Genomic DNA, 21,435 nt, shown 5'->3' with positions numbered 1-21,435 from the left:
AGCCCAAGAATTGGAGGTTGCTGTGAGCTGTGATGTCACAGAACTCTACCCAGGGCCACAGCTTGACAATCTGTCTCAAAAAAAAAAAAATGAAGAAATTTAAAATTTTATGTTTTAAAACTTCGAAATTGTCTTTTAGTTGCTTATAGCTTGAATCTCTGGGAAATTTATTCTAACTTTAGGGCCATGGATATGCCCTTACTTTGTTTCAGGGCCTATCTCCTTGTTCTAAGTAGGTTACTGAATAATCTCTTTCCACTGCTTTAAAAGCTGGCTGTAAATCATAGCTATATTCATTCTCACTTTCTCTTTATCCTAGAGTTGCACTTTTACTGCACTAGGGTACATTTTTCAATATTTTAACAATAGTATGTATTCTAAATATAGAGTTTTTTCCCATGCATTATCAGTTCTTTTCTGATCCTTACTGTATGTATTCAGATAAAAGTTGGTGGCTCGGCGCCTGTGGCTCAAGCGACTAAGGTGCCGGCCATATACCTGAGCTGGCAGGTTCGAACCTAGCCTGGGCCCGCCAAAAAACAATGATGGCTGCAACCAAAAAATTGCCGGGCGTTGTGGCGGGAGCCTGTAGTCCCAGCTACTTGGGAGGCGGAGGCAGGAGAATGGTTTGAGCCCAGGAGTTGGAGGTTGCTGTGAGTTGTGATGCCATGGCAGACTACCCAGGGCAACAGCTGGAGGCTCTGTCTCAAAAAAAAAAAAAAAAGTTGGTTTAGTTCCATGTATATAAATGTCAAAAAGGTAAACACAAACTTGAAATTACAACATTTTCTATAAAATTATAAAGTATTAAACACACTCAACTTCTATAGGTTTCAAAATTCTTTACCTTTGCCATATTTGCCATTTCTAATTCTTATTCTTAAAAGGAATTTAGAAATATATAACTCTATCCTAAATAATATGCATCTCTTAAAAACAAAGTAAAATTACCTACACAATCTCAGTGTTACTTAGAAGTACTTTTTTTTTACCATTTCTTTCTTTTTTTTTTGGAGACAGATTCTCACCATGTTCCCCTGGGTAGAGTGCCGAGGCCTCACATCTCACAGCAACCTCAAACTCTTGGGCTTAAGTGATGCTCTTGCCTCAGCCTCCCAAGTAGCTGGGACTACAGGCACCTGCCACAACACTCCCTATTTTCTGTTGCAATTGTTATTGCTGTTTAGCTGCCTCAGGCTGGGTTTGAACCCTCCAGCCTTGGTGTATGTGGCTGATGCCATAACCACTGCACAATGGGCGGGGAGCCTACTTTTTCTACCATTTCTAATGTCCAGTCCATATACAAATTTTCCCAATTTTTCCCCAGTGTTTTGGTAGCTCTTGTTTGCTGAAACCAGGATCTGATCCAAGCACATTGCATGTGCTAGTATGTCATAATGCAGTGCTCTGACAAACCCTGGGCCCTGGGTTTCAGGCCAGTCAGTAACATGTTGTCACTCCCTAAATCTTCCAATTCTCTCCCCGCCTTCTCTCTCTCTGTCTCTCACATACACATACACGGAAACACTGCATTTGCTATCTCATAAAGCTGGAGTTCTGAGAGACCTGCGCTTCGGTTTTCAGGACAGTATATCATTCCCCAATCTTCCAAACCAAGCACTAGCGCACCCGCTAATACCCTCCCCCAATCCCGCCAAAACGCGGCCAGCGGGCGCGGTGTTTTGTGGGAAATGTAGTCATGAATGTTATGTCTTCTCGCGCAGCTTTCTGGGAAGGAATAGTGTGAGCCTTGCGCGTGTGCAGTCCACCACATTTTCCTCCTGCTTGCGCCTTCTTTGTGGGTGCCGAGAGTTCGTACTTTGGTGAGGGCTGTGGGAAGTAGACCTCTGCACGGCTTGCGGACCAGCATAGAGGTACGCGTTTGTGTGTAGGCGGCGGGAACTGGACATCCCGGGAACTCCGCCAAGATAGACGCCGCCACCCTAGTCGCGGGTTTCCGGGCTAGTCCAGCCCCTCAGGCTCAGAAAGACTGGGTTCCAGGGGCGAAATTGGGGCAGAGTCCTTGTCAAAAGATGAAGGACGGGGGCCCAAGTTGGGGGAACTAGACTGCGGGCAGACCTCAGGCCGTCCCATCCCGGCAGCGAGACGAGAATGCACGTTTGCGATCCTGGCCGCGAGCCTGCCACAAACCGCGCGCGACCGGTGGATTTGTGGTGAGAGCCGCAGTTTAGGAGGCAGATGGACGCGGTAAATTTTGGCTCTGTCATTGGACATCTGAAAATGAGGTTAGTAAAAACTACGCATTACCATTAGAAGAATAAGTCACCACCTGTAACGTATTTAGCCAAAAGCTAGTTAATAAGGAACGTGTAAAAAAAAAAAAAGTTAGCTGTGTCCTATGTGGAGGACACTTTGTTCTTTTAATTCTCATAGCCACCCTATTTGAAGATACAGTTGTATCATTGAAAAAGAAGAATGAGGGAGGCCTAGGCGAGAAGATCACTTGAGGTCAGGAGTTGGAAACCTGAGAAAGAACTAGACCCGTCTCTACTGAAAATAGACAAATTAGCCAGGCAGCAGTGTTGGGCGCCTGTAGTTGCACCTATGTGGGCAGCTGAGACGTGAAGTTCTCTTGAGCCCACGAGTTTGAACTTGGAGTGAGCTATGGTGATGCCACTGCCTTCTCAAAGACGAAGAATGGAGGGGTAAAATGATAACCCAGGTCACAAAGGGCAAGGGAACTAGGCTGCACATACCAACAGACTTTTTGCTCCCCAGATGAGGGTGTTTGTAACATCTTGCCTGTCTAACTCAGCATCACAGCCTTCACAACACTAGCTGAGTGACTTGACCCCATGTTCCTAGGACTGTGATTGTGAAATCAAGTGTGGACAGACTCTTATACTATGTGGCAGGTATGTTCTGGGATATCTGGCATATCTCCAGAGCCTTTGGGTCAGACTGAGGCTTCTGCCATTTCTTGCACTGTCCAGGCTGTCTTTATCTCCAGAAGGCACAGTCTGATATTCTAGGGCAGTGCTGTCCAATAGAAAGATCATATGAGCCTCATGTGTAATTTTAAATGACAGAGCCAAAATTTACCATGTCCGTGCAGTAGCTACATGCAAATCTAAAAAGAAATGTGAAGTTAATTTTAAAAACATACTGTGTTTTTCTCAATATATCCAACAATGTCATTTCAACGTGTGACACTAGCCACATTTCAAGGGCTTGGTAGTCATGTGATTAATAGCTGCAGTAATGGATAGCACAAGTCTAATGAATTCCAAGAGAATCAGGTTCATGCCTTATGTCAGTGCTTCTCAACCAGGGTGATTTTCCTCTTTAGAAAACTTTATAATGTCTGGAGACATTTTAGACTGTCACAGCTGAGTGGGGAAGTGTCTGGTGAACATTTAGAAATACTCCTACATCCTATGATGTACAGGTTGGCTTTCTGTGCCAAGAATTATCCAGACCAAAATCTTAGTAGTGCTGAGATGGAGAACACTACTTTTCATGAAGATTTCAAGTAAAATGAATTTCTTACCCAGGCCTAAGCCCCAAATCCCAGCTTCTGTGGTGCAAAGCAGCACTTTGTGTGGCGGGAAGGAGGGAGCCCAGGGATAGGAGTCCCAGCTGGAAGAATAGGTCTTTGACAGGGAACAGATGGAGGAGAGCTCAGAAAGGGGCAGGTCCTGATTTCCTGCACCAGAAGCAGTTCTTTTCTTTTTCCAACCAACAAGTGAAACCAGGCAGAAACAGTTCTTAATCCCCTGACCCAGAGACCCAGATGTGGTGATGTTGCCACATCCACAAACATCCCAGACTGTGTGACAGTGAACTGTGTGGACTGACCTGCAAGAGATGGTGAGCTGGGGTTGAGAGGGATCGGTGACTGTCATACTGCATAGGAAGAGCCATGTTGCTGGAGGGCTTTTTTTCATGGTGTCTGAGGAAGGTATAACCAGCCAGCACTGAGGAAATTATGTCTTTAATCCTCCTCATAGAGCCTCTTTTGTTCAACCTTCCCTCACTCTTTCTGGATTCTGAGTCGCTCTCCCACTATATCACAATTTATCCGTCACATGGAGCATGTAGAGATATACTAAGGTTTCCTCTATCCTGAGCATTACATGATCACAGAATGATAATGTAGGAAAGATTTCTATTTCTTTCTCTTTTAAAACCTTAACAGAGTATCGAGTCTGAGATGAATGTTTTGTTCATGATGACCCAGGACAGAGCTTGGAGCAATGTCACAGGTTAATCAGCAGAAGTGTCCTGTTAAAAGTCTTTTTGAGAAACTGCAACAAGTTAGAACAGAAAGATTTTAAAGTAGCCTGTCTTTAGCATCTTTCTTTTTTCCCCAGTGTTCTATTGATTTTCTGCTGGTATAAATAGTAATACAATATAAATATTACGTTTTAATTTTTATTTACAATGACCTGATGATAAACAGCGAGGTTATATGCACATTAGAGATGCACGTATTCAGGAGGTGCTATCCCTATGTGGTGCTTCCTGCCCATTCTCAGGGGTCAAAGCAACATCCAAAGGGAGGACTTTTGCCTAGCTGGTAACATGAGATTTTGATGCCAGTTTATACAGAGGCTAACCAGAACCCTCATGTCTTGTTCTTTACCCCAGCTTATCCTTTACAGTTGTCCATACTCTTCCAAGAGCAGCAGAAAATGAACCTGTCTCAGGTGAGTTATTATTAACTCTTTATCATTGATTTTATCGTTATTTAAGGGTCCATATGTTAATATGGAAAAGTAGAAATATTAATAGAAATGGATCAGAATCATTCAGGGAAGATGCAGAAAAGCAGGTGAATAAATAATGGAGAGATGTACAGTCCTCTGATGTTACAGATTTTCTTAAGTGTGGGTCAGTTTTCATTCTTTCTGATAGCCATTGTAGAGAGACACATAAGATTTGTTTAAAGATTTGTATTGATGAGGAGATAAGTTCAAACTGATTCCTCATGAAAGTTAAAGTCATCGAAGTTGAGAAAAATGTCTGTTGTTTTTATGTAGGTGACAGTGCAAATCTTTGCAGTAACTGTAGTGAAATAAATGGAATATGTTGCTTCCACTGTTTCCTCAGTGGAAGTAGAGGGCATAGTGCCAGAGTGGTGCTTTTATTACCACAGTGTTTCAGGTAACTGTCAGTGTGTCAAAGAAAGGACAGATTGATGGTATAGGCTCAATTGTTTAAAAGTAGAAAGTTAAACAGGTTTGTATCAGTCCTAAACAGTGGGTGGAGTTTTGTTGCTGTGGAGTAAGGAAAGCTATTACATTTTCAGAGCAGACTAAAGAAGGCACGCGAGGTCCAATAAGAGTCTTTGTCCGTTACCAGTTGGACTTTTTCTCATAGAATAAAAGACATGGGGATGCAGATAGATGTTATGACCAGATTAAAGGTACTGGTTGGCTAGGGCTGCCCTAATATAAGTATTACGTACATACTGATGGCTTAAGCAGAAATTTATTTTCTTAGTATAGTAGAGGTTGTATAAGTCCGAGATGAAGATAATCAGCAGGTTTGATTCCTTGTCAGAGCTGTCAGGGAAGTATCTATTCCAGGTCTCCTTCCTTGGGTTGTGGATGTCCATCTTTCCTTAATACATGTTTATGTCTAAATTTTCTTATCATATAAGGCAGTGTTTTCCATTGTTTTTATCCCACACTTGAACCTATAGTTAAACTTCTGTGGCACACTTTAATTATGTTGATCAAATAAAAGAGTAAGAAAACAATATACTTGCTATGTTTTGATCTTCTTTCAAAAATAATTTAATGATGTTTAAAAATTTTTGTGGCGCACTAGTTGATTTTCTACACATAATGTAAGAATGTAAGGAATTGAGAATTTTTAAAAATATAGAAAGATAAAAATAATGTAAGAAGTATATTCTTATCTTCCCAAATTATCAGCTGTATAGATTTGGTTAAATTTTTCTCTTGCATGCACTTTTATTTAGTTCATTAACTGAGGCACAGTTTCAGTACCAGTAAAGTATACTCTTAAGTGTGTGACTTTATGGATTTTTACATGTGTATATTTGTGTAACTAATTTAGCACCAAGATTGAGATAGAGAACATTTTCATCCCCCTTGAAATTGCCTTCCTGCCGATTCCCTGTTAATAACCATTGGACCCCTGTATGTAGGCAACTACCATTCTGACCTCACATGTCAGAAAACAAGAGTAAGTTTGTTTTCCACATCATAAAAATAGAATCATATAGTGTGTGTTCTTTTTTCAAGAGGAGGTTAAATCTGCATTTTTTTCTCTGTACATAATATTTTTTAGATTCCTTAGTTTTGCTATGTATCTTATTATTTCCCTTTTATCACTGATAAAAGATATCATCCAATACTTTTTAGATTCCTCAGTTTAGCTATATATCTTATTATTTCCCTTATATCACTGCAATATACAAAATACAAATAACCAAGTTCTTTCATAAAGGTCAGAATCAGTTTTTCATTAATGGTAGTTTTTTTTTTTTTTTTTTGCAGTTTTTGGCTGGGTCTGGGTTTGAACCTGCCACCTCTGATATATGGGGCCAGCGCCCTCCTCCTTTGAGCCACAGGCACCGCCCTTAGTTTTCTTATGTGTCATGTTTGAAAGGTATTTGCTTATTCCTAGGTCATAAAGGTATTCTCTTATATTGTTACTACGTAGTTGATTATTTTAGCTTCGATGTACGTGGAATTAGCTTTTGTGCTTGATGTGAGTGTCAAGATGCACATTTGCATATCCATGCCATTTGTTGAAAAACTCATCTTCTCTCTTGTCAATCAAGTGAGTTGTATGTAAGTGTGGCAAAACCTAGACTGTATTTTCTTCCAATTATTTTATCTTTATGCTAGTAGTTCATTGTCGTAATGACTATTGCTTTCAAGTATGTCTTGAAATAACTATGTATGATAGTATAGGCCTCCAAATTGTGCTTCTTCCAGAGTTTTTTTGTGTTTCATAGAAGTTTTTATCAGTTTCTACAAAAAATTCAGCTGGGAAGGTTTTCAGAGTAGAGGTGAAGTTTTTGACATCTTTCATTGGATTTATTACTAGGAATTTGATCTATTTTGATACTAGTGCAAAGGATAATTTTTTTAATGTCATTTTCCATTGTATTTTTAATTACTAAAATGCAGTAGATTTTTTTAGTATTGATGTTATATTTAGGCATTTTTCCAAATTCATTTGTTCTAATAGCTTGTTTCTAGATTCTTTGGGTTTTATATGTGCTCAGTAATATATTTTGCAATAAATACAATTTACTTCATTTGTAATCTTTATATATTTCTTTTTAGTCCTATTACTATGACTTATGGTAAAATATTGAATACGTTTAGTAATAATAGAAATCTTTGTCTTATATCTTACTTGAGGGGTAAAGTACTCAATATTTTACCATTCATTTGTAACTATAAGTTTTTTGTACATGCCCTTTTATTAAAATAAGGAAGTACCCTTTCTGGTTTTAGTTTATTTTCTTTTCTTTTCTTTTTTTTTTTTTTTTGGAAACAGAGGCTCACTGTGTTGCCCTCTGTAGAGTGCCATGGCATCACAGCTCGTAGCAATTTCAAACTCTTGGACATAAGCAATTCTCTTGTCTCAGCTTCCCAAGTAGCTGGGATTATAGGCGCCTGCCACAATGCCTGGCTATTTTTTGTTACGGTTGTCATTTGTTTAGCTGGTCCGGGCTGGGTTCAAACCCGCCAGCCTCTGTGTATGTGGCTGGCACTTTAACTACTTTTAACTACTGTGTTACAGTAGCCAAGCTGAAAAGCATATAATTTTTTTACTTTATTCTGTGAGGAGGTTGAATTATATTGTTAGATTTATCAAGTTTTAACCAAACTTGGATTTCTGGGATAATTTCCACCTGCATATATATTGTTACCTGTTATCCTGTTAATATATCTGTGGATTAAATTTGTTAATATTTTGATCAGTTTTTTTTTTTTTCCAGACAAAATTATACTATGTTGCCCAATAGGTGCCCTGGTGTCACAGCTCAAAGCAACCTCCAACTCTTGGGCTTAAGTGATTCTCTTGTCTCAGCCTCCCAAGTAGCTGGGACTACAAGTGCCCGCCATAATGCCCATCTTTTTTTTGGTTGTAGTTGTCATTGTTGTTTTGGCAGGCCTGGCCTGGGTTCAAACCTGCCAGCTCCGGTGCATGTGGCTGGCACCCTAGCTGCTGAGCTACAGGCGTGTAGCCTTGATTAGTATTTTATGTCTATACTAACGGATACACATAGACCTTCACTTTTCCTGTCATGTCCTGTCTTGCGGATTTTGGCAGCAATGTTACACTTTCATAAAATGAGTTGAGAAACAATTACTCATTTTCTATTCTTTGAAAGAGTTGGATTGCTATTATTTCTTGCTTAAATATTTGACCAAATATACCTGTCAGGCGGTCTTTTCTAGAGTTTAGAACAGTGATTTTCAACCAGTGTGCCATGGCACATTTGTGCCTTGAGAAGATCTTAAAGATCATTAATTATTTTCAAAAGAAGTTCAAAGCGCAGTAAGTATATTCCATTTTTTACTTGTTGGTTTGGATGGACATAACTTAAAAGTGCCGTAGAAGTTTAACTATAGGTTTAAGTCTGCTATGAGATAAAAATAGTTGAAAAACAGCAGTCTAGAAGAATCTACAGGAGACTCTTGGAGATTTTTGTGGCCGGCTTTTATGTATAAATACGATTTCTTTAATAGAATATAGAAAATCCAATTAATATTAATTCTTCTAGTGTCCTTTTTTTTGCTAACAGCTTTATGGAGTTATAATTCACATATCACATTTCACACAGTTAAAGTGTATAGCCAGTGGTGTTTAGTATATTCACAGGGTTGTGCAGTCATTACCATTGTCAATTTTAGAACATTTTCATCATTTCAAAAATAAATTCTGTGTCATTATATATCACGTCCCCTATCCCGACATTCCCCATTCCAGCCCTAAACAACCAGTAATCTACATTCTATCTCTATATATGTGTCTGTTCTTAAGTATTCTTAATAGATGAAATTAGATGATATGTGGTCTTTCTTTCACATAGTATACTGTTTTTCAGTGTTCATCCATGTTGTAGTATGTGTCAGTACATTATTTCTTTAGATGGCTGAGTAATATTGCATTTTATGGATGTACCATATTTTGTTTATCATTTCATCAATTCATAAACATTTAGTCAGTGGTTCTTAACCTTTTTAATGCCACAACCCTTTAATATAGTTCCTCATGTTGTTGTGACCCCCCAACCATAAAATTATTTTCATTGCTACTTCATAACTGTAATTTTGCTACTGTTATGAATCGTAATGCAAATATCTGATATGCAGGATATATTTTCATTGTTACAAAGGGCTTGCGACTCATAGGTTGAGAACTGCTGATTTAGGTTGTTTCTATGTTTTTGCTATTACCAGTAGTGTTGCTAGCCATATTTCTGTGCAAGTTTTTGCATGGACACGTGTTTTCCTTTAGGAATGAACCTCAAACAGGAATTTCTGAGTCACAAAGTATCTGTACATTTATCTTTTTCAGTAATTGCCAAACTGTTTTCTTCAGTGAATGTACCATTTTATACTCCCACAAGCAGCATTTTAGGGTTCTACTTTTGCTACATCATCACCAATTGTTACTTCCTTTTTTAAAATTATGGACATCTTGGTGGGAAGAGGTACATCATTTGGGGTTGATTTGCATTTCTCTGATGAATAATGATACTCAGCATCTTTTCCTGGGCTTATTGGCTATTTATTATTTTTGGAGAAATGTCTATCCAAGTCCTTTGCCCATTTTTTTTTTTTTTTTTTTTTTTTTGGTTTTTGGCCAGGGCTGGGTTTGAACCCAGCACCTCCAGCATATGGGACCGACGCCCTACCCCTTGAGCCACAGGAGCCACCCTCCTTTGCCCATTTTTTAATTTGGTTGCCTTTCTGTTTTTCAGTGGTAAGAATTCTTTATGTATTGTGACTTGCCCTTTATTAAATATATAATTTGTGAATATTTCTTTCCATTCTGTGACTTACTCTTTTCACTAGCTTAATAGTATCCTCTGCTACAGAAAACTTTGTCTCTTTGGTTTCTTGTGTTTTTGGTGTCCAATCCAGGAATAGCTTGCCAAACATGTGGTCATGAAGCTATATTCTTTATCTCTTCTAGGAGTTACATAGTTTATACTCTTTATTTAGGTTTTTGATCCACTTTAACATAATTTTTAAATATGGTATGAAGTAGAAGTCCAACTTTATTCTTTTCATACAGCCATTCAATTATCCCAGCATCATTTTTTGGAGAAACTATTAATTTCCTAACAAATGATTGATGTATGAATTTCTTTCTGGACTCTCAGTTATTCCACTGATCTATATGTTTGTGTTTATGCCTGTACCACAGTGTCTTGATTCCTGTTGCATTATAGTAGGTTTTGAAATCAGGAAGTGTGATCCTTCTGAATTGCTCTTTTTTTTTATTAGAATAGTTTAATTATTCTGGGTCCAGTGAAATTTTATATAAATTGTACAGTGAAAAGTACTGTAAAAGGTCATTGCGATTTTTCTTTTTTTTTTTTTTGTAGAGACAGAGTCTCACTTTATGACCCTTGGTAGAGTGCTGTGGCATCACACAGCTCACAGCAACCTCCAACTCCTGGGCTTAAGCGATTCTCTTGCCTCAGCCTCCCGAGTAGCTGGGACTACAGGCGCCCGCCACAACGCCCAGCTATTTTTTGGTTGCAGTTCCGCCGTGGCCGGGTTTGAACCCGCCACCCTCGGTATATGGGGCCGGCGCCTTACTGACTGAGCCACAGGCGCCGTCCGGTCATTGCGATTTTTATACAAATGCCATTGAATCTAAGGATGATTTTTATGATTATTGCCCTCTTAACAATATTAAATCTTCCAATCCATGAAGGTGCAGTGTCTTTCCGCTTATTTAAATCTTCTTTAATTTCTTTTAGCAATGTTTTCTAGCGATCATGTATATAAGTCAAGCACCTTGGTTAAATTTATTCCTATGTATTTTTTAAATTTTTTACTCTATTGTAAATGGAATTGTTTTATTAATTTTCCCTTGTTCATTGCTAATGTATAGAGATACAAATGACTTTTACATGTTTGTCTTGTATCCTAAAACTGCTGAATTCACTTATTAGCTCTCACTAATTGTTTCTGGATTCTTTAGTTTTTTTTTTTTTTTTTAAAGTGCATTTCACTCTATTGCCCAGGCTAGAGTGCCATTGGGTCTGATTAGCTCACAGCAACCTTAAACTCTTGGATTCAGCCTCCTTGCTTCAACCTCCTGAGTAGCTGGGACTATAGGTGCCAAACATATCACTTAAGTTTTCTATTTTTAGTAGAGATGGGGTCTCTTTTAGGCTCAAGATTATCTCAAACTCCTGAGCTTAAGGAATCCTCCTGCCTCAGCCTCCCACTTTAGTATTTTCTATACATTAAATTATGTGGTCTGTGAATAGAGATTTTTTTTCCTTGCCAGTTTGGATGCCTTTTATTTTTTTCCCCCATTCTTTTGCCTATTTCTTCTGGCTAGAACTTCTGGTACAAGGAATAGAAATGATGAAAGCAGGCATGCTTGTCTTGTTCCTAAAGCCTATCAGTCTTTTAGCCTAGTATATGATGTTAGCTGGGCTTTTTCAGAACTATATATTGTGTTGAGGAAGTGCCTTTCTACTTCTACTATATCGCGTGTTTGTTTTTATCATGAGAGGGTGTTGGGTTTTGTCAAATATTTTTCTATAACACTGTGATTGATATTCACTGTATACCTTAAGGAACTAAATAGGGTAGGGACATTGCTACTGACCTTACAGGAAAAAAAATGACAATAAAGAAATACAACGAACAACTGTACATCAAAAATATCAGTCACATTGATTTAGAAAAATATCAGTGTGATCAATATTTTTCTATATCAGTGTGATTTATTTCTTTCTGTTAATGTGATGCTTGACATTGATTTTCTTATGGTAAGCCACCTTGCATTCCTGGAATAAATTGTATGTACTTGGTCATGTGTTTAGTCCTTTGTATTGAGAGACTTGGTTTGTTATTATTTTTTTGTCTACTGTTTTTGATATTAATAGAATCACATCAACTATATTTTGGTTATTGATTACGTGGTATATGTTTTTCCATCATTTACTTTCAACATCAGATTTCTGTATATAAAATGTGTGTGTGTTTTAATAAAATATGTTTTCTTTGTTGTTTTTATGGTGTCAGTTTTTCTTTCAATTAGATTGTTTGGTCCAGAGATTGGTAAATTTTTGCTGTACAGATTAAGGTGGAAAATATTTTTAGTCTTGAAAGAAGGTCCCTGATGGAACTTCTCAGTGCTATTTCAGCTGAAAAGCAGCAGTTGACAATGCAAAATGATTGAGTATGTTTGTATTCCAATAAAATGTTATTTTTCAAACCTGGCAAGCCAGATTTGGCTCACAAGCTGTAATTTGCTGATCTCCATCCTAGTATGCCCAGATACTCTGTGAGGGTGTTGAATAATAATTCCAGGAAGTTTATTTACATTTTTTGTCTGAAAAAATAAAAATTAAATTTTTTTTACTCATGTATCTGTTGATAGTACATTTGTGTAACTCATCAATGTGTTATAGCATTTTTACTGAGTACCTTCAAAGAATAAAATAGATGCAAAATAGGCAACTTTTATATTCATTTGTGTGTTTTAAGTTTTTTACAGTAAAAATGATAAAAATAACTTTTTTTTTTTTTGTGGAGACAGAGTCTCTGGCTGTCACCCTGGGGTAGAGTGCTGTGGCATCACAGCTCACAGCAACCTCAAACTCTTGGGCTCAAGCAATTCTCTTGCCTCAGCCTGCCAAGTAGCTGGGACTTCAGGTACCTGCCACAAAGCCCAGCTAATTTTTAGTTTAGTTGTCATTGTTGTTTGACAGGCCCTGTCTGGATTTGAACCCCCCAGGTCCGGTGTAGGTGGCTGGCACCGTAGCTGCTGAGCTACACACTCTGAGCCTATAAAAATAATTTTCCATGGGTAAATAATCTGTGTCACCCAATTCTGAACTGTTCGGATTGAACAGAAATGTACTGTTACAGGCATCAGTGTCATTCAAGGATGTGAATGTGGAATTCACCCAGGACGAGTGGCAACAAATGGGGCCTGCCCAGAGGAATCTCTACAGAGATGTGATGCTGGAGAACTACAGCAACCTAGTCTCAGTGGGTGAGCATATGAGTATAACTTATCTTTGTAACTCCATATGGAAGGCATTTCCCTGTTAAGCATAAACATGAATACTTTACTTAACATTTCATGTTGTTTAGGCTTTTTATTCAAGTCCCAAGTAATAAAATTCTTTTAAGGACTAAGAAGAAAAAGTATTATCAGATGAGATTGGGCATGTTTAGGGACTTACTATTAAAAATAAAGGGATGGGCAGCGCCTGTGGCTCAATGGAGTAGGGTGCCAGCCCCATATGCTGGAGGTGTCAGGTTCAAACCCAGCTCCGGTCAAAAACTGAAAAAAAAAAAAAAAAATAAATAAATAAATAAATGGATAGCCTGGCATCTGTAGCTCAGGGGCTAGGGCGCCAGCCACATACATTAGAGCTGGTGGGTTCAAATCCAGCCCGGCCCTGCCAAACAGCAATGACAACTATAACCAAAAAATAGGCGGGTATTGTGGCGGGTGTCTGTAGTCCCAGCTACTTGGGAGGCTGAGGCAAGAGAATAGCTTAAGCCCAAGAGTTTGAGGTTGCTGTGAGCTACGATGCCACGACAGCTTGAGACTGTCAAAAAACAAACAAAAGAAAGGTATTGTCATCTGCAAGTGATAGGTTGAAATGAGCACCTTCAGGATGCTGTTCCTAAAGCTGTATCTTCTTTCTGGTTTAGAGACCATAAAACTCATATATCCGGCCTCCGGCCTCAATTGTTTCTGATTTACAGGATATTGCATTTCTAAACCCAAAGTGATCTTCAGGTTGGAGCAAGGAGAAGCACCTTGGTCCTCAGAAGAGGAATTCTCAAACCAGACTCACCCAAGTGAGTTTCTTATCATACAGAGTCCTATGAGGGCAGTTAGACTTTAGAAGGTCACTTGTGAGGTGAGCACCTTTATGTTACAAGACTTTGGTTAGTAAGCCCAAAGACGCAAAAAACACCATTCAAAAGAAAATGATTAATGAATTTGAGTTTGTTAAAAGTGAGCATTTTGTTCATAAGAGATACCATTAAAAGAGTGGAAAAGATAAGCCATAGAATATCACAATATATAGATACTGCAAGTAACCTAGAAAGAATGATCTTTCTGAAAAAGTAAAGAACTTGTGTAAATCAACTGGGAAAAGGTGGGGAACCCAAATGAAAACTCTAAAGAGACTTTGAGCAAGAACTTTCAAAATGGCCATTAAATCTTTGAAAATGTGTTCAATCTCATTAGCTTTCCTGGCATCCATAATGAAATAGGAAGTGAAGTATGAAGTGGAATGAGAGATCTGGTATGAAGTAACATTAACAAATCCAGCAGTCCTGGTGAGGATGTGGAATATTAGAGACACCCACTAACTGGTAAAACCATTGTGATGTCAGGAGTGTTTTTCAATCCGGGTAATTTTTTCTGTACATTATAACCAAGAAATTCCCTTTCTAACCACATTCTGTAGAACGCATAAAAGAATATTAATGGTGATATTTTTTATATTTGTGAAATATTGGCCTCAGCAGCTGTAGAATGGAGAAATCATTGTATTCTTTAGGGAGACTTATACAGCTGCACAAAATCTTGTACAGCGGTTACAAACCTAATTTTAAGCAAAAGAAAACAAAAGATAATGCACCCATGGTTACATTTATGTAAAGGTGAGAAATAGGCAAAACTCAACGCCATTTTTTTAGGAATTGATGTATTGCTGGCAAATATATAAAGAAAATCAAGGAAATCATTACATAAATATAGTAGAACATTCATAGTTCACCACCTTTCTCCATTGACCCCCTCAAGTTGACCTGTCATAGACGGGACATGTACTACATGTACATAGCAATACAGTAGGCCTAGTTCCTTATGTTGACCGGTCTCGTGGTCAGCCTACAGAGGTTCTACTGTAGTAGGAGAGTGGTGAAAAGCTAAGCATGAAGAAATTGTAATCAGGCAAGGATAAATAGGGATTTTTGCAGAGCTATTTATGTTCTGTTGCATAACATAGTTTCTGATTCCATGGAGTGTTCAGTCAGTACAGAAGACAGGTTAAGTTGCATGTGAAAGTTTGATGTGGATATACAGGGTTTCATAGTTTAAAATGCTAAGAGGTAAGCTACAAGTGGCAGATATTTGCAATATAAACCTGTCAAAAGAAGCTTGAGGATGAGCAGCAGTGGCATGGGACTAATTACTGATTCTATGCTTTGGACTTTTTCACCTTCCTTCTTACATCTTAGTTGTAAGACATGATGAAATTTGTGAAAAATGTATCCAAAATGTAACCTATACTAGACAAACTATCAAAATTGTGTTATTGGTTTACTGTATTATGAATATCCAGGAAAGTCCGTAGGTACTTGCATATATAATAACACCCAATATCAGGCATATGTGCCCCACAGTGGGCCACCTGTTTGTTACAATCCTTCTGAATCCCTAGAGCAAAGTGAATTTGCTATGTGGTATACTGACATCCCTGGAAGGATAATAACTCGAGTTATAACAGAAGGAATACCTAAAGAAATAAAAAAAAAATCATCAACAATAATTTTGCATTATATACATACATGTATCTTTTTATATTTTTAATAACTAGAAGTTTTCCATGGGGAAATACTATATATTTCTGAAGAATTATTTCTATGTATTTCATATTTTGTGTTGTTATGTTAACATTAATTTTCTAATTGTTAATGGCATACAGTAGATATTTGTATATTGAACTTAAAAAATAATAAATAATGGTGAATGTTAAACAAATAAAAAATAAATAAAATATTAATCCTGTCAAAGATGGGCATTTAGAATACAGAAAGAATTCAGATATGTTTTAAATGTCATCTTTACAGTAAGGCCTACCATGATACCCCATTTAAAATTGTATTCTTGTTAGATTGAAGTGTGGAAACTTAGGATGGGATGGCGAGGTTCCTTTATCATTTAGTTCTGATAGAATAAGTCAAAGGTATAACAGCCAAAATAGAGAAGTGAATCTAATTTATTTGTAAGAATTGATTTTCATCAGTTTTATACTCATTTGTATTTCTGTGAATTACAACTGTAAGATAACTTAGCATTTGAAGTATAAACTTCTTCATTTAATCATAAAAAGTTATTGCTACTGTAAATTTAAATAATCAACGAGGGATGCAGGAGTTGCACACATTCTTAGTAAAGTATCACAAAAACAGAAATGCAAGTATCCAGTGTACTCAATGCTAATATGAAACCAATAGATAAACAATTACATGCTCACATGAGAGAAAAGCACAATTAAATTTAAATGGGGGGTGGATAGGGAAAAGCAAGGAGAGAGGGTGATTGGTAAGCTCTCACCCTAAGGTTTACAGTGTAAGGGTAGACAGCATACCCGTTGGGTCAAGGGCTCCACTACAAGTTGAACTTCACTTACGAAACACAAATAATGTAACCAAATTGTTCGTGCCCTCATATTAATCTAAAAATTGATGAGGGGTATAAAATTGGTATAGTGTGGATAATTGAGTATTGTAACCATTATTATCTAGGTAGTGTTAGTACTTACATGGGGATATATTTCCTCTAATTAAACCCCTTCCTCGTGGTTCTATTCCAGGAATACTATTATATTTTAACATTTCTTGTTACTGTAGTTAATTTTACAGTTTTTGTTGTATTCATCCTCTTCTCTGACTTTCCTGTCCTCTGAAATAACCGCATATATGAAACTATAATTTTTCTTTTCTTTCCTTTATCTACCCAGATAGGAGAATCACTGATCACATACCCAATGGCGATATGTATTAATTACCAGTTTCCTATCCCTTTGCTCTATGTCAATTCGATATTCCTTTTTACAAGAGGGAGGTTGTAGGCATATATATTCCCACACACATACATATGAATTATTTCATATGGAGAAATCAAAGATTCAAGTGCAACATAGGCTATGTTATTGTAAGCCACACCAGTAAAAGATGTAATATTAGTAAGATGTGTTCAATTTTTCTTTAGTTTTAGAAGATTACAGAGATGATGATCTGATGAAGAGGAATAAGAAAATCAAAGACAAATACCTACAGCAAGGAATATTTGCCAAAAATAAAATACTGAGTAGAGCAGAAGTATGTAATGACACAATAGCAACCGGGGATAAATCTTTAGAATATCATGGTAAGAAATCCTACCAAACATCAGCCCACAAAGTACACCAGAGAAGTCACTCAGAGGTAATAGCTGATAAATGTAAAGAAGTTGGGAAATCTGTGTGTAAGAAAGGACCTCTCATTCAACATCAGAAAACTCATACAGGAGAGAAACTATTTGGATGTAATGAATGTGGAAAAACTTTTCGCCACAAGTCAAGACTCACACTACATCAGAGAATTCATAGTGGGGAGAAACCTTACCAGTGTAATGAATGTGAAAAGTCTTTTTCTCAAAAGTACCAACTAAATGAACATCAGCGAACTCACACAGGAGAGAAAACATGTAAATGTAATGAGTGTGGGAAATCATTCTCTCAGAAAGGATATCTTGTTCTACATAAGCGAACTCACACAGGAGAGAAACCATTTGAGTGTAATGAATGTGGAAAAACTTTCTCCGCGAAGGTATCCCTCAATGTGCACGAGAGAATCCACAGAGGAGAAAAACCCTATAAATGTAATGAATGTGGGAAAACGTTTGTCCATGGATCAGCTCTCAAGGTACATCAGAGAAGTCACACAGGAGAGAAAACATGTAAATGTAATGAGTGTGGGAAATCCTTCTCTCAGAAAGGGTATCTTGTTCTACATGAGCGAACTCACACAGGAGAGAAACCATTTGAGTGTAATGAATGTGGAAAAGCTTTCTCCTTGAAGTTACACCTCAGTGTGCATGAGAGAATCCACAGAGCAGAGAAACCCTATAAATGTAATGAATGTGGGAAAACGTTTGTCCAGAGATCAGCTCTCAAGGTACATCAGAGAATTCACACAGGAGAGAAACCATATGAATGTAGTGAATGTGGACGATTATTTGCCCAGACGTCAGCTCTCAGGGGACACCAGAGAATTCACAGCGGAGAGAAACCCTATGAATGTAGTGAATGTGGAAAAACTTTTCGCTTGTCAGGAGCACTTAAAGAGCACCGTAAAGTTCACACAGGGGAGAAGGCCTTTCAGTGTAATGAATGTGGAAAAGTTTTTGGCTACAAGTCAAATCTCACAGTACATCAGAGAATTCATAGTGGAGTGAAATCTTACCAATGTAATGAATGCAAAAAATCCTTTTCTCGAAAAGACCAGCTGATTCTACATAAGAGAAGCCACACCCAAGAGAAACCATTTAAATGTAATGAATGTGGGAAATCTTTTGCCCAAACATCAGCCCTCAGAGTGCATCAGAGAAGTCACACTGGGGAGAAACCATATAAATGTAATGAATGTGGGAAAAAATTTATCGCTAAGGGAAACCTTATGTGTCATCTGAACATTCATACTGGAGAGAAACCCTTTCAGTGCAAAGAGTGTGGGAAAAGTTTTGCCCACAAATCAAACCTTGCATCACATCAGAAAACTAGCCACACAGAAAGGAAACGATTTAAATGTAATGAATGTGGGAAATCTTTTACCCGAACATCAACCCTCAAAGTGCATCAGAGAAGTCACACTGGGGAGAAACCACATAAATGTAATGAATGTGGGAAAAATTTTTTCACTAAGGCACGGTTTAGGGATCATCAGAGAATTCATACTAGAGAGAAACCCTTTCAGTGCAATAAGTGTGGGAAATGTTTTGCCCAGAAATCAACCCTTGCATCACATCAGGAAAATCACAGTGTGAAGAAAACTTACCAGTGTGATGATTGCAAAAAAATTTTCTCTCGAAAAGACTATCTCATTCTACATCAGAAAACCCACATGCAAAAGAACCTGTTTAAATGTAATGAATGTGGGAGACAATTTCCCCGGAAGTCAACCCTTATTGATCATCAGAGAATTCACCCTGGGGTGAAACCATTTAAATGTAATTAATGTGGGAGAAAATTTAACTGGAAGTCTACCCTTAGTAATCATCAGAAAATTCATACAGGGTAGAAACCCTTTCAGTGCAATACGCATGGGAAAACTTTTGCCCAGAAGTTTAGGTTTAGAGTACATCAGGAAATTCACAGCGTTGTCAAATCTTATGAATAAAACGAATATGGGAAATTATATAAGTCAGCCCTAGATGCATATGGGGGAGTTCAGGGAATGGAAATACCGTATTGATGTAATGACTGGAAAATCCTCTTATGCAAAGAGCACCTCATGTGATATCAGAGATACTCATAAGAACAACCGTTTGGAGGTAGTATAAGAAGACAGTCCCAGAAATGAACACTCAGCAGTACATTAGAGAATTCACATAGGCAAGAAACCTTATGAATATGAATATAGGAAGGATTTTGTACAAAAGGTAACTCACAGAGTATGTCAGAGAGGATACCCACAAAAAGTAAGGTCTAAGAGAACAGAGGTCTTCTGAAGGAGACCCCAAGGATACACCTGTAAGTTCCTCCCTGTGATGACTCAGCTCCTCAGAATTTGTAAAAACTTAACTTCCTTGGACCTGGAGCCTGAAGCTTGCTTCCTCTTCTGTGAAAGCCTGCAATTCTGTAAAAGGCAGAACCTGCTCCTCCAGCTTGATTCAACCTGGCCAATGAAAAAGGATAAAAAGGCGAAGACTGAGGCAGTTGGGGAGCATGGCCATTTTGAATTCTTCTATGCCTTGCTCTCCTGAAATAAATTTGTAAAATGCAATAATTTGGTTGTTTAGATTGTTTGGGATACCTAGTCTTTGTCAAGGAATAAGATTCTTGCCTTTTAAACCTTTTAATTATCAGTTTAGCCAAGTGAATAATTTACTTTATAGTAAACTGCGATCCTGTTTTGTGAAAAGTGGTTTTTTGAGAGTATGAAAAATTAGAAAGGAAAGGAAAATGGCATTATGTATGAAAGGATTTCGTGTGGTAAATTTTGTGCTGAAACAGAACAGTTATTTAAGAAAATGAGACCAAGGCAAACCAGACAATTTAGAATGTTTGTTAATTGTGCAGGATTGAATAAGGTTCATAAAAGGAAATTTGTGAAGGAATTTGCATGGGATCCAGTTGATTACGTATTGATTGCCTTTAGAATCTTTTTGCTTGTAATCTTATTTGAACAAATGTTTTAAGCCTTTGATATTTGAGAAAACTTCCAAAATACTCTAAATTGAGTCTTTTTGAAATATTAAGACCACTGAAAGTCTGAGAAAGACATATTAGGCTTATTTGATATGTTAAAAATGTATAGGAAATATTATCGAATATGAAATGGTGATTAATTTTCTGTGGATTATGTTTATATGTATGTTCCAATGATATAAAATATTGGTCTGTCTTAGTGTATGTTGTCTGCAATAATTTTTTTTTTTAAAGGGACAAGAAAAGACTTTAATTAGGGGAGGGAGGATACACCAGAATCAGAAAAGAACAGCGAGTGTGGGAGCAGAGGAGCCAGAGCACACAGGAAGAGGGCCTGGCCAGGAGGCTCTGGAGGAGGGCTGACCTCTCCACCTATAGCACAGGCGCCACACTGACAGACAAGGCCTAACAGTGGCCTCTCTCAGCTGGGAGGGCACTAAATGGCCACTGTAGCCAGAGGTTACCTGGCTTTTGAACTCCCACCTCTAGCCATGACTGGCGGTCATCAGTTCAGCCCTTGTCCCCAACCAGTGCTGGGTGGCTATGTTTAGGCAAAAGTCAGGAAGCTGGCAGAGGGTCCCCACAGTTAGACTGGGCCCAAGGGGGTTTGGGAATAAAAGGGTAAGGGAGAGGAGCTGGAGTCTGACCACCCCCTCCACACACACCTACAGTGGCACGGGGGAGGTAAGGTCGTTGCCTTCTGGCTCCATGCCCACCCAGACCCACAGCGACCAATAAGGTACAATCACTGGGACCAGTCAGAGCCACTGGAGGTGGTGATTATTTAAAAAAAAAAAAAGACAAGGTTAAAGTCTCCTACAAACACAGAGTTAAGTTTCAAGACATTAAAAACTGTAATAATTTTAATTCATCTCAGAAAGTGTTTTTTGTAAGTGGCTAATTGCAAAGTTTGTCCTTGAAGGAAAGTGGTAGAAAAGGCTGGCAAGTTCTCTGGAATTCAAATTTCCAATGACTTTGTTGATTAAATACCATCGGACCATAAGCAAACTTCCAGGACTTTAATTAGACAGCTAACATGTCCATGAGTATTG

General features: G+C 37.9%; 1 protein-coding gene across 3 annotated transcripts; it reads left to right on the top strand.

The window, feature by feature from the left end:
• The first annotated feature begins 1,758 nt into the window (after positions 1-1,758).
• Positions 1,759-20,607, top strand: LOC128576308 (zinc finger protein 260-like). 3 transcript variants are annotated; one of them, XM_053578363.1, is made up of 5 exons: positions 1,759-1,874; positions 4,612-4,670; positions 13,086-13,212; positions 13,938-14,033; positions 17,185-20,607. In XM_053578363.1, exons 2-5 carry the CDS (start codon positions 4,656-4,658, stop codon positions 19,188-19,190), a joined length of 2,244 nt encoding a protein of 747 aa, XP_053434338.1. In that variant the 5' UTR covers positions 1,759-1,874; positions 4,612-4,655; the 3' UTR covers positions 19,191-20,607. The 3 variants fall into 3 exon arrangements, with proteins under 3 accessions (XP_053434338.1, XP_053434356.1, XP_053434345.1); XM_053578370.1 differs by lacking the exon at positions 1,759-1,874 and adding an exon at positions 2,192-2,246; XM_053578381.1 differs by lacking the exon at positions 13,086-13,212 and having other exon boundaries at positions 1,767-1,874.
• The last annotated feature ends 828 nt before the right edge of the window (positions 20,608-21,435 follow it).

This window comes from Nycticebus coucang, chromosome 2 (genome assembly GCF_027406575.1).
Source record: "Nycticebus coucang isolate mNycCou1 chromosome 2, mNycCou1.pri, whole genome shotgun sequence".
NCBI classification, from domain to species: Eukaryota; Metazoa; Chordata; class Mammalia; order Primates; family Lorisidae; genus Nycticebus; species Nycticebus coucang.
This window is presented reverse-complemented; position numbering and strand designations above follow the sequence as displayed.

Coding starts and splice junctions, on each gene's coding strand:
- LOC128576308 (XM_053578363.1), top strand. Junction 13,213..13,937: donor CAGCAACCTAGTCTCAGTGG/GTGAGCATATGA, acceptor TCTGATTTACAG/GATATTGCATTTCTAAACCC. Junction 14,034..17,184: donor CTCAAACCAGACTCACCCAA/GTGAGTTTCTTA, acceptor ATTTTTCTTTAG/TTTTAGAAGATTACAGAGAT.